Source organism: Orcinus orca, chromosome 19 (genome assembly GCF_937001465.1).
Source record: "Orcinus orca chromosome 19, mOrcOrc1.1, whole genome shotgun sequence".
In the NCBI taxonomy this organism is placed as follows: domain Eukaryota; kingdom Metazoa; phylum Chordata; class Mammalia; order Artiodactyla; family Delphinidae; genus Orcinus; species Orcinus orca.
The window spans coordinates 12,030,248-12,041,492 of NC_064577.1; the positions used below are offsets into that span (position 1 = coordinate 12,030,248).

The following is an 11,245-nucleotide window of genomic DNA, read 5'->3' on the forward strand; positions in this document are numbered from 1 at the left end:
TCATAACATGTAAATACGAAACACAGATCCATCCAGAGTTATGATATAATATTGGAAGGATGGAAGGATGGGAAGTAGGGATGGGGTGAAAGAGGGGTTGGAAAAGAGGGTTAGCAATGGGAGGTCAATACTAGTGCTCGAAACAGAAACATCAAGAAGTAGCAATATCTGGACTTCCCTGGTGGTGTAGTGGTTAAGAATCCGCCTGCCAATGCTAGGGGACACGGGTTCGAACCCTGGTCCGGGAAGATCCCACATCTTCAGAGCAACTAAGCCCGTGTGCCACAACTACTGAAGCCCACGTGCCTAGAGCCCGTGCTCCGCAACAAGAGAAGCCACTGCGGTGAGAAGCCTGCGCACCGCAACGAAGAGTAGCTTCCATTCGCCGCAACTAGAGAAAGCCCGTGCGCAGCAACGAAGACCCAATGCGGCCAAAAAAAAAAAAAAAAAAAAAAGTAGCAATATCTGTATGCCATTTTGAATTTGAAATATGAAGGTGAATACAAACCCCCCCCCCATAACAATACAATTTAAAAACTCAATTGAACATGATTGACTCTGAAGAGTTAGGGGAATTGGGAGACTACTGTTTTCTTATATAGGTCTTGTAGAGATATTTGACACTTTAAATAGTGTACTGTATATCTATGATTAAAAAAAAAATAACCCCATGGAAGGGGGTAGTTACAGAAGGAGGCTGGGAGATCAGTTAGGAGGTTATAGCAATTTTCAAAGAGAGGTGATAGTGGGAGTGGGGTTAGGGATGTGGACAGATTTGAGAGATATTTTTCTCTATTCTTTCTTTAAAAATCCTTCCCCCTAAATGCCCTCCCCTCTGTTCTCCCTGGAATGGCCAGAACCCAGGTGATTTTCACTCTATACTAGTCAGCCCCAGCACTTAATAGAATCACCCAACAGGAGGTTAATGAAGTGATGAGTGGGTGGGAGACCATGGGGTGGCTGCAGAATGGATTGATGCTGGGGTGCAAAGACACCCTATGAAAACTGGTAAGATCTGGGTCAGGATGAGCGAATAACAAAAAACAAGTGTAAACTCCGAAAAGCAAAGACAAAACAGGACGGGGGCAAGATACATTTTGGAAATATTAAGTTTCCTTGTTCATACTCTTATTTATTTATTTTTGGCTGTGTTGGGTCTTTGTTTCTGTGCTGAGGGCTTTCTCGAGTTGCGGTGAGACGCGCATAGTCGCTCTGCGGTATGTGGGATCTTCCCAGACCAGGGCTCGAACCCATGTTCCCTGTATTGGCAGGCAGATTCTTAACCACCGCGCCACCAGGGAAGCCCTCCTAGTTCATACTCTTTTCTTCTGCATTAGCATTTAAAGTTTTATTTATTCATTTTTCTGAAGTACTACATGGGCGAGGCACAAAATTCAGAAGATCCAAAGTGGTATGGGGAAGAGTCCCCTTCCTTCCGTTACCTGGACACCCAGTTCCTCTCCCTGGAAGCAACCACTCTCTGCTTGTTTGTGTGTCCTTCCAGAAATAACTCATTCTGAGTTCAGTTTTAAAAGTGCCGTCAAAAGATAACTTGTTCATGTTAAAAAGATATTCATCCCTGCCAGATTAGATGAGCCAAGGGTATGAAACTGGATTCTTCTGGCTCCCATTTGTGGAAGGGGCTGACAAGCTTCATTATTTCTCAATCAAGTTTGTCCTAAAGGCCCATCTGTTGTAAACTCGTTTTAAGGGCCCAAAATTGGCACCCCTCTGGAAGAATTTGGGCATTTGAAGTGTTGTTTGGCTGAATTGTATTTTTTTGGGTTTTTTTTTTTTTTTTTTTTTTTTTTTTTTTGCGATACGCGGGCCTCTCACTGTTGTGGCCTCTTCCGTTGCGGAGCACAGGCTCCGGACGCACAGGCTCAGCGGCCATGGCTCACGGGCCCAGCCACTCCGCGGCATGTGGGATCTTCCCAGACCGGGGCACGAACCCGTGTCCCCTGCATCGGCAGGCGGACGCTCAACCACTGCGCCACCAGGGAAGCCCTGTATTTTTTAAAAATTTTGAATTTTGAGATGGATCTTCAACTCTCTAGACTCCATGGATCCTGTTTTTTACAATTTACACATGTATGTTACCTTCTTGTCCACTTTCAGTGTCTAAATTATGACCGTTTAACCAATGGTTCCTCCACAAGAGGAATAATATGTCACCACTGAAAGTGATGATGTGTTTAATAACTTAGGCAGATGTTTCTGATTTATTGTTAAATGAAAAAACATGTTGCAAAAGAGTTGATCCCATAAATCCCCACACACTTAACTAACTGTATGTATATATGTACATTGAAAAAAATCTAAAGAATCAATACCAAAGGGTTAAGAGTAGAGATGTAAGTAAGGCTATGGATTTTATTTTTATATGTCCCTTCAAACTTCTCTACAACAAACCTGCATTACGAAATATGATGAAAGTAGGAAATGAACCTGTTTCCCTTCTTGTCTCCATGCGTCCTAAAGGTTTGTTTTGGTTCTGCTGAACTGAAAATAAAGGCTTTGTGACTTTTGAAAAAGAAAAAGCACTCGCTAGGTGAGTGGATTTTTTGAAAAGTTGGGGCCAGTGGTCCTTCCCAGTGTCCCTAAAATGCCACCACCAGGTGGCAACCTGCTCCGTCTGTTGAGTCGGTGGGCCTGCCTCAGTCTCGGATTCTACACAGCCCAGTCCAGACACTGGAGGCCTTTGTCTGGGTCCCAAGCCCGAGCAACAAGCCTGATATGTGTGCTAGAGGCCAGAGTCAATACTCTGGTCCATTGTGGGTGAAAGTCATCTTAGGCCCACTTTTATCCCCAGGAGCAACATCCACTGACCAGAAGACACTGAGGAAGGGTCGTAATAACTGAAGCTTGTCACATCCTCAATTCCTCCACCCAACACCACATCAACACATGGGAATTCTCATTTATTTTTCACCCTTAACAAGGAGGTGGGAAGCCTTGCCTCTTCCTCACCTCTGTTCTTTCCGTCTGGGAGTATTCACTTCCAACCCTCCTTCCCTTCCTTCAGGGAGGCCTTGGTCAGTGGAGGCAGTCTCTGAGGACTGCTTGAGCTGGTGGGGATGAAGAAGCTGAAATAGAGATCCGCAAGGGATGGCGTCACTTTCCTGCCAACTCCCTCATCACCTCTCCTTCAAAGCGAAAGCAGTGCCAACCTTCAGCTTCCGTCAGATCTTGGGCTCCTAGGGCCTTATACAAGTCCATAGCCCCCTTGTTCCAGTCTAGGACTGCCAGGCGGAGCTGGGAGCAGCCCTTATCCAGGGCCACCTGTGGGAGAAGACACCACTCACTTTCCTGGGTCAAAAAGGAAAAGACTTGCTCGCCCTCCATTCAACCCAGGTGCCTCCCATACAGCTTTGCTTTGCCAGGGCCCAGCCTGTAGCCCCATCCCTCTCCTCACCTCAGCCACTTTTTTGATTATTTTGGAGCCAATCCCCTGACCTGATGTGGGGAGAAAAAGGCAAAAAGAGGGATCGTCTGAGTTGAAGGGGACCAGAAAAGACCATAGGCTAGGATTAAGAGGCAAGGGATGGTGGTCCAGTCTATGGGTTGCTTTTCTCCCATCCCGGCCTCTGCCCAGTACCCCGATACTCTGGCTTCACGTAGATGTCTTCCAGATAAATGTTTCGTCCCTTCCATGTGCTGTAGATGAAGTAGTATAGCCCATAGCCCACCACACAGGGCCCTGAGAGAGAAAAAAAGAAGGGTCAGGCCGCTGGGCACGTAGGGGAGAGACCTTTGAGGCTGACTGGAGAAGGCACCTCTGAGATCAGGGTGCTCTTACCCTGTGGCTCCCCGGACGCAGGAAGAATCTCTGCTACCAAACAGTGATAGAAAGGATTCTCTCCAAAGCCATCTGCTCTCAGGGCTGCAGAGATCGGAGTTGTGACAAAGAGATAGAGAAAGAAGGCCTGGGTGTGTGCCCAGTCTGGAGTTACTGCCTGGGGAACCCATCCGTCACTTCCACCCCAGCCTCCGTCAGGACTCAGGTGTTGGGCCCGTACCTTCTTCACTGATCTTCACCTGGTCTGAGAGTTTCTCGTACTCAGCGAGTTCCTACAGCGTGCGGACAGAGGCTAGATTAAGGCAGGAGGGCCTCACTGCTCCCTAAGCAGGAGCCCTGGGCGCGCTCCTCCCTCTGCTCCCACCTCCTCCTTCCCGTCCCCACTCCAGCAGCGCCGCTCTGACCCCCTCTGGGACCCCGGTTTCCGGCCCGCAGCCCTCACCCGAATCAGCCTCAGGATATTTCCACAGTCTCCCTCCTTGGCTTCTCGGATCAGCACGGAAGCCATCCCGATCTCCACCGTCTGGAACCGAAGTCCAGGATCCCCACTTCCTTTCTGCAGGACCGGACGAAGAGCAACGGGGACCCTTTAAGGGGCCTCCAAATTCGGATCCCGGAAAGCCGGGGGAGTGGTGGGGAGCGAGGTGGTGGGGGAGCCGCGGGCTGGGAAGCAGAAGCCCGATTCCGGCTGCCGCGGGGCGGAGAGAGTGGTGGGACTAGCGGTCCGCACGGCCTGGTAGCCCCTAATTTCGGGCCCCTACAGCGCGCACCTGCCAGCCAATCAGCTTGCAGAGCAGGCATGTCCCCGCCCCCCGCGCACCCGCCGCCCCCCAGCTCTAACCCTATGGCCGGGTCTCTTGACCGCACACCCCGCAGGGGTCAAGGCTGGACTGCCGAGGCTTCCTCGTTGTTGTTATCTGGGTGTTCCAGCCTCCGTTGGAGAAACTCCACGGCTCAAAAGATACCTCCTTCTTTAACTGAAGTGTGCAGTGATACCTCCTCTACCTTTCACCCCAACTCACCCATTCCAGCCCATCCAGACTCGGGGTGAGCCCCAAGACCTCCAACTCTTGCCTACTGGCTCAAAGTGTTACTCCTCTTGGGGGCATTTGTATTTTAAGATGGGTCAGGGAGAGGGTGATGAATTTCTACTGGTAAATGGTTAGGCCTTGTAGTCGACGGCTAAGAGAAGATAATGGGCGGGGGGAGGGACCAGGACTCTTAGTATCCACTGAAACACACTCAGAGACAATACCTCCCTATGCAGCAAGCCTCAGAGGCCTGGGAAAATACTAAGGGAAGAGCTCAGAGCAGATACCAGGCACTGTGCCTGTATCATCTCGATTCATCCTCATTCACAGCAACTCTGGAAAGCAAGTATTTTTCACATTTTGCAGACAAGGACACTAAAGCACACAGGTGGGGTGACTTGCCCACAGTCACCCAGCTAGTATTTGGGATTCCATGTCTCACAGCTCTAGGCCTTATGGAGGATGCTACTTGGGGATCTGGGCATGTCTGTTTCTAGATCTCATATTTGTCCTCAAGGCAGCCTCCACAGGTGGGCAGAAGGCTTGGAGGACCCAGGTCAGGCTCTAGAAGGAGAGGGGAAGTGAGGTGTCCTCTCCCAGCTCAGAAACCTTCTCAGCAGTGGGGGAGGGTAGTGGAGGAACTCTGTTCCTCACTCCATTTGTCCTCAGAGGGGCCGTAGGGTCAGTGGCCCTGTCTCCTGCCCCCCTTCTTCCCCCGGGGCAACATTTAACCCTCCACCAACCATGTGTGATGCTGCCTGCCCCCACGCATTCTCCTCAGAGTTGTCTGAGGCACAGAGAGGACCGCGGCTGATTATGGAGAGCGGAGGTCCACCGGCCACATGGCATGGGCTGCCGCTGCTGCTGCTACTGCTGCCTCCCAGCCATGAAGGATGAGCCGTGAGACATACTCTCCCCAGACAGGTACAGGAGCAGGACAGGGCGCTAAGCCCTGTGTGTGTTTAAGTGAGCTACACTTTAGCTCTGCTCTCTTCCTTTCTTTCCTCCTCTGGACTTGTAGCAGTGCTTCTCCCTCCTGTCTGTCTCTGGCACATCTTATTTCAGCTTGTTTATTTTTCTCTCTGGCAGAGGACTCAGGACCGGCCTGCTCTGCACCTCAGCAATGGCCCTGGACAAGAACTTGTAACCATCATGACCTTTAACCTCACCAAGATCATAAAGTATGGGGTTGACCTAATTCTTTGACCTAGTCCCCTGACCTCACCCTCTCTCCATCAGCTCCTCTCTCTCTTTTTTTTTTTGCTTTATTTAATTGAAGTATAGTTGATTTACAATGTTGCGTTAGTTTCTGGGGTACAGCAAAGTGATTGAGTTTTATATATACATGTATTTATGATACATGTTATATATATATATTCTTTTTCAGGTTCTTTTGCATTATGGTTTATTACAAGATATTGAATATAGTTTCCTGTGCTATACAGTAGGACCTTGTTGCTTATTTTTATTTTCCAAAAATATTCTTTATTGAGGTCATTGCTCCTAAAACAGAAGCAAAAAGCAGAGACCAAACTTGGTAGTAAGATGTGATTAAAAAAAAAAAAAGATGATAAAATATAAGCTGGCACATTTCAAGGAATAAGCAACAGAAGTTGCTTATCTATTTTATATATAGTAGTTTGTATCTGTTAATCCAAACTCCCAATGTATCCCTCCCCACCTTCCCCTTTGGTAGCCATGAGTTTGTTTTTTATGTCTGTGAGTCTTTCTGTTTTGCAAATAAGTTCATTTGTATCAGTTTTTAAATTCCACTTGTAAGTGATAGCATATGGTATTTTGTCTTTGTCTGATTTACTTCGCTTAGTATGATCATCTCTAGGTCCATCCATGTTGCTGCAAATGGCATTGTTTCATTCTTAAATATTTATTTATTTATTTGGCTGTGCTGGGTCTTATTTGCAGCATGTGGGATCTTTGTTGCGGCATTCAGGATCTTTAGTTGCCGCATGTGGGATCTAGTTCCCTGACCAGGGATGGAACCCAGGCCCCCTGCACTGGGAGCTTGGAGTCTTAACCACTGGACCACCAAGGAAGTCCTTGTTTCATTCTTTTTCATGGCAGAGTAATATCCCATTGCATACATGTACCACATCTTCTTTATCTATTCATCTATCGATGGACATTTAGGTTGCTTCCATGTCTTTGCTATTATAAACAGTGCACCAGCCCCGCTCTTTTCCCTGTCTCCCTGTCCTTCTCTCTCCCTGTACTCCAATTCCCTCAACCTCACATCTATGCTCAAAGAGCACACCCCATACCCAGTCTTTCCTTCTGTGTCCTTCCAGAACCTCCTCCTCCTTTGAGTTTCGGACCTGGGATCCAGAGGGAGTGATTTTTTATGGTGATACCAATCCAGAGGATGACTGGTTTGTGCTGGGACTTCGGGATGGGAGGCCTGAGATCCAGCTTCATAATCACTGGGCCCAACTTACAGTGCGTGCTGGACCCCGGCTGGACGATGGGAGGTGGCACCAGGTAAGCCAGATTTGGTCCTGAGGGAGGGGTGTCTTGAGCTGGTGTGAGGAAGGGAATGGAACCAAGTTATTGGGCATCTCTTTACCATTGTCTTCTCATTGAATCCACACAAAAGCCCCATGAAATTGCTTTTTTTTTTTTTTTTTTGGCCACACCTCTTGACATGCGGGATCTTAGTTCCCTGACCAGGGATTAAACCCGTGCCCCCCACAGTGGAAGCACAGAGTCTTTTTTTTTTTTTAATATAATTTTATTTATTTTTTTGGCTGCATTGGGTCTTTGTTGCGGTGCGCAGGCTTCTCATTGTGGTGGCTTCTCTTGTTGAGGAGCACGGGCTCTAGGCGTGCGGGCTTCAGTAGTTGTAGCACGCAGGCTCAGTAGTTGTGGCTCACGGGCTCTAGAGCGCAGGCTCAGTAGTTGTGGCACACAAGCTTAGTTTCTCCAAGACATGTGGGATCTTCCCGGACCAGGGATCGAACCCGTGTCCTCTGCATTGGCAGGCAGATTCTGAACCACTGCACCACCAGGGAAGTCCCGGAATTGCAGAGTCTTAACCACTAGACCGCCAGGGAAGTCCCAGAAGTTGCTATTCTTGTCCCCATTTTTTCAGAAGGGAGTTCTGAGGCTTTGTTAGTATGTAAGGGACAAGTCCAGAGTGAGCTGCGGATGCCAGCTGACTCTTCAAGTACATGTTCTTTCTGCCATACCAGACTGCCTCTGGTAGGTTCAAGTCTTTTTTCGTAGATGGTTGCTCAGCAGTTAGTTGTGATTTTGGTGTCTTCATGAGAGGAGGTGAGCTCAAGTCCTTCTACTCTGCCATCTTCAGTATGGCATTTTCTAGACTGCCTCTGAAGAAAGTGGTGGAGGCAGGCCCCAGGAACCTCTGATTCTTCTTCTCTTTTTCTTCTTGCAGATGGAAGTGAAGATCCATGCGGATTCTGTGATGCTAGGGCTGGATGGGGAGGAGGTGCTGCATCTGAGACAGGTCTCTGGGCCACTGGCGCACAAACCCCAGCCCATCGTGAAGATTGTTCTGGGGGTGCTGCTCTTCCCTGCCTCCAAACTCTGGTTGCGGGTAGCTGCGTCACAGGGGCAGGAACCATGACCAAACCTCGTAAAGCATTGCTGGCTGGGTGGCCCTGGGGGTCTAAGTCCACACTTCAAGGAGGGGGTATGGGGTGAGAGCTGCATGGGGGAGGCCAAATGCTTGCATCTTGGAGGAGAATAAACAGGGTGGGAGTCTGGGACTGGCGCTCAGATATCCTGATTCCAGCATCCCCCGCATCTTCCCTTCCCCACACGGGCTCCAGCTGGTCCCTGCCCTGGATGGCTGCCTGCGCCGGGAAGACTGGCTGGACCAGCAGGCCCAGACCTCAGCATCTGTCCCCACTAGTCTCAGAAGCTGTGCTGTAGAGTCTCAACCTGGGATATTCTTCCCGCCAGGGACTGGTGCAGAATTCAGTCTCGAAGGTAAAGGTTATTTTCCCCTCCATGGCCAGCTCTGTGTCCATTTCCCTCCAGCACCAGCCCCTTCTCTCCATGAATCCCCAGCCTTCAGACCTCAGGAGGGTCATTTCTCCCCCCAGACATTCCCTGGCCTCATGTAGAGCCCTGGGCCTTCTCCTTGGACCTGGGACTCCAGCTAGCAGCAGGCTCAGGCCACCTCCTTGCCCTTGGGACCCCAGAAAACCCTTTCTGGCTCAGCCTCCACCTCCAAGATCAAGTAAGAGGGAGATGCTGGCTGCATTCAGTGGAGCCTGGGAGCGGTGGGAGAAAAGGGGACTCTAAAATGTCAATATTACGAAAAAATAAAGAAATAAAAATAAAATAAAATGTCAATATTACAATGGTTTAAGGGTTGGGGTGGGCGGGCAGAGACACATATTAAAGCTGCCCACAGCAAACAGTGACTTGTAGTTAGATTATATATTTATCTGGGGAGGGTATGGTTTTATAGAAGGCCAAGCCAGGAGAATTAAGGCAGGATGGAGGTGGTGGGAATGGCCAGTAGATAGACTGCATGGCTAAGAGACAGAATTAAGGCAGCCAGGGGTGGGGCCACATGGAGCAGATGCAGTTCATTCTTTCCTCCCCCACTTATGTCCCTTCCCACACACTCTGCAGAAAGTGGTGCTGTCTTCTGTGTCAGGGCCAGGGCTGGATCTGCCCCTCATCTTGGGGATCACTCTTCAGCTGAAGCTGACTGTGTCCAAGGTGGTTTTGAGCCAGGGGACAAAGAAGGAGATCCTTGCTCTGCCTCCCATGGGCCCTGCCCCCCTCCTCAACCTCTGGGCCGAAACACAGGGGCGTCTCTTCCTGGAGGCTTTGCCAGGTAAGAAAGTGATGTTGAAGTTTCTCAGCACACCATGGGAAACAGCTAAGGGGAGGGGAAGAGGTGGGAAGGGATGCATTTTTAGGGGAAGGAAATCTCTGCAAGGGAAGAGGAGAAGGCCATAAGAAGAGAGAGGATAAGGGGACAGTGGGAGGAAGTGCTTTAAAAACTTTAGGTTAGAGGACTGGAAAAGTGGGGAGGAGCTTCTGGACCACGGCCACCCTAATGCCTCCTCCATACTACCTCGCTGTAGGAGAGGCCTCTTCTGCATCCTTTTGCTTGGATGGCCTTCGGGCACAAGGCCAGAGGCTGGACATGGACCGGGCCCTGAGCAGAAGCCAGGACATCTGGACTCACAGCTGCCCCCAGAGCCCAGGCAATGGCACCGACACTACCATTACATCCCCACCTAAGAACCTCCTTTGAATGTCACTCATTCATTTATTTAACAAATATTTACTGTGCATCTGCAATGTACCAGGCACTGTGCTGAGCATCGGGTTGCACTGATGAGCAAAACTTACCCTGCTTCGGGACTTCCCTAGTGCAGGTGGTTAAGACTCCGAGCTCCCAACGCAGGGGGCCTGGATTCGATCCTGGTCGGGGAACTGAGATCCTGCATGCCGCACATGGCGGCCCAAACAAAGCAAAACAAAAAACTAACCCTGCTTCCTGCCCTCTCTGTGCTTGTGGTCCCCTGGGGGAGGCAGGCATCCATCAAAGACTAACAAGTGAGTGGATAATTGGAAACTCTGATATACGCCATAAAGGAGCAGTCAGGGAACTGAGAAAGCTCGAAGGCCAGTGGCCTTGACCTAGGCTGGGGATGGAGGAGGGATTCCTGAGGAAGTGGTGACTTCTTAGGCTGAGATCCCAGCAACAGCACCCACAGACCCACAGACACACACACCCCAGTTGCGAGTCACTTCCTGGGAGCCAGCAGCCCACCTCCTTCCCCAGCAGCTGCAGCCCCGGGGCTTTAGCTTTGTCCCTCTGGGGCTGGTCCCCAGAAATCGGGAGGGAAGGGAAGAGATGGGATTTTGTTGTCCTTTAGACAGGCCACTGCTATCCAAGAAAGGAGCAGCAGGGGGCGTGAGTGGGTCATAGAGAGATGGAGGCCTTTGGGAAAAGGGGTGGAGGCAGCAGGGAGAAAGAAAAGGGGGGGAGAGCAGAGGGAGAAGGCTGCCTCTATCTCTCCTCATCTCGGCCCACTAACTGCACTCCCAGATGAATTTGTCTTTACTCCATTAAACAGGAACTTGTTTGTGCTGGTCCCAGCTGGAAAGAACAGACAGAGTCGGGAATATCTCTGCCCTCAAAGAACATACGGTGACTCAGCCTCCAGACCTCTGGAGAATCCTGGCGCCCCATCTCCTTCCTGGGGTACCCTCCTGCCTCAGCCCCCAGCTCCCTGGGAAACTTCATGCCCATTCCCCATCTCCAGACCCCATGGGGATCCCAGTGTCCCAGCTTCCTAGGTTACGAGGATCTTCCTACCAGTAACCCAGGCAACAGGGTGAGTCACTCATTGGACCTGCTGTCCCCCTTCTACAAGGATTAGCCAGGACCTAAGTGACCCCAGAGAGT

General features: G+C 50.2%; 2 protein-coding genes across 4 annotated transcripts; one reads left to right on the forward strand and one right to left on the reverse strand.

Annotated features, from left to right (window-relative positions):
• Positions 1-2,904: 2,904 nt before the first annotated feature.
• Positions 2,905-4,460, reverse strand: SAT2 (spermidine/spermine N1-acetyltransferase family member 2). Of its 3 annotated transcripts, XM_033422981.2 has the most exons (7): positions 4,242-4,460; positions 4,020-4,071; positions 3,800-3,883; positions 3,599-3,700; positions 3,416-3,456; positions 3,171-3,282; positions 2,905-3,086 (listed from the first exon to the last, which is right to left on the reverse strand). In XM_033422981.2, the coding sequence occupies exons 1-7, from the start codon at positions 4,305-4,307 to the stop codon at positions 3,037-3,039; spliced, it is 507 nt and encodes a 168-aa protein (XP_033278872.1). In that variant the 5' UTR covers positions 4,308-4,460; the 3' UTR covers positions 2,905-3,036. The 3 variants fall into 3 exon arrangements, with proteins under 3 accessions (XP_033278872.1, XP_004266950.1, XP_033278873.1); XM_004266902.2 differs by having other exon boundaries at positions 2,905-3,282; XM_033422982.2 differs by lacking the exon at positions 3,800-3,883 and having other exon boundaries at positions 2,905-3,282.
• Positions 4,461-4,475: 15 nt separating this feature from the next.
• SHBG (sex hormone binding globulin) lies at positions 4,476-10,873 on the forward strand. Its single transcript, XM_033422983.2, is given in 8 exon segments — positions 4,476-5,754; positions 5,920-6,011; positions 7,137-7,326; positions 8,240-8,401; positions 8,637-8,796; positions 8,913-9,049; positions 9,451-9,658; positions 9,912-10,873. Coding segments are annotated over 8 exon segments (1,302 nt in total). The 5' UTR covers positions 4,476-5,574; the 3' UTR covers positions 10,085-10,873.
• Positions 10,874-11,245: the final 372 nt, after the last annotated feature.

What these genes read in the sequence shown, in the direction of transcription:
- SAT2 (XM_004266902.2), bottom strand. Translation starts at nt 4,307, where the DNA reads ATGGCTTCCGTGCTGATCCGAGAAGCCAAGGAGGGAGACTGTGGAAAT. An exon ending in TGCGTCCGGGGAGCCACAGG is followed by an intron (nt 3,701 to 3,799) that starts GTAAGAGCACCC and finishes TTTCTCTCTCAG; the next exon opens with GGCCCTGTGTGGTGGGCTAT. An exon ending in TAATCAAAAAAGTGGCTGAG is followed by an intron (nt 3,283 to 3,415) that starts GTGAGGAGAGGG and finishes CTTCTCCCACAG; the next exon opens with GTGGCCCTGGATAAGGGCTG.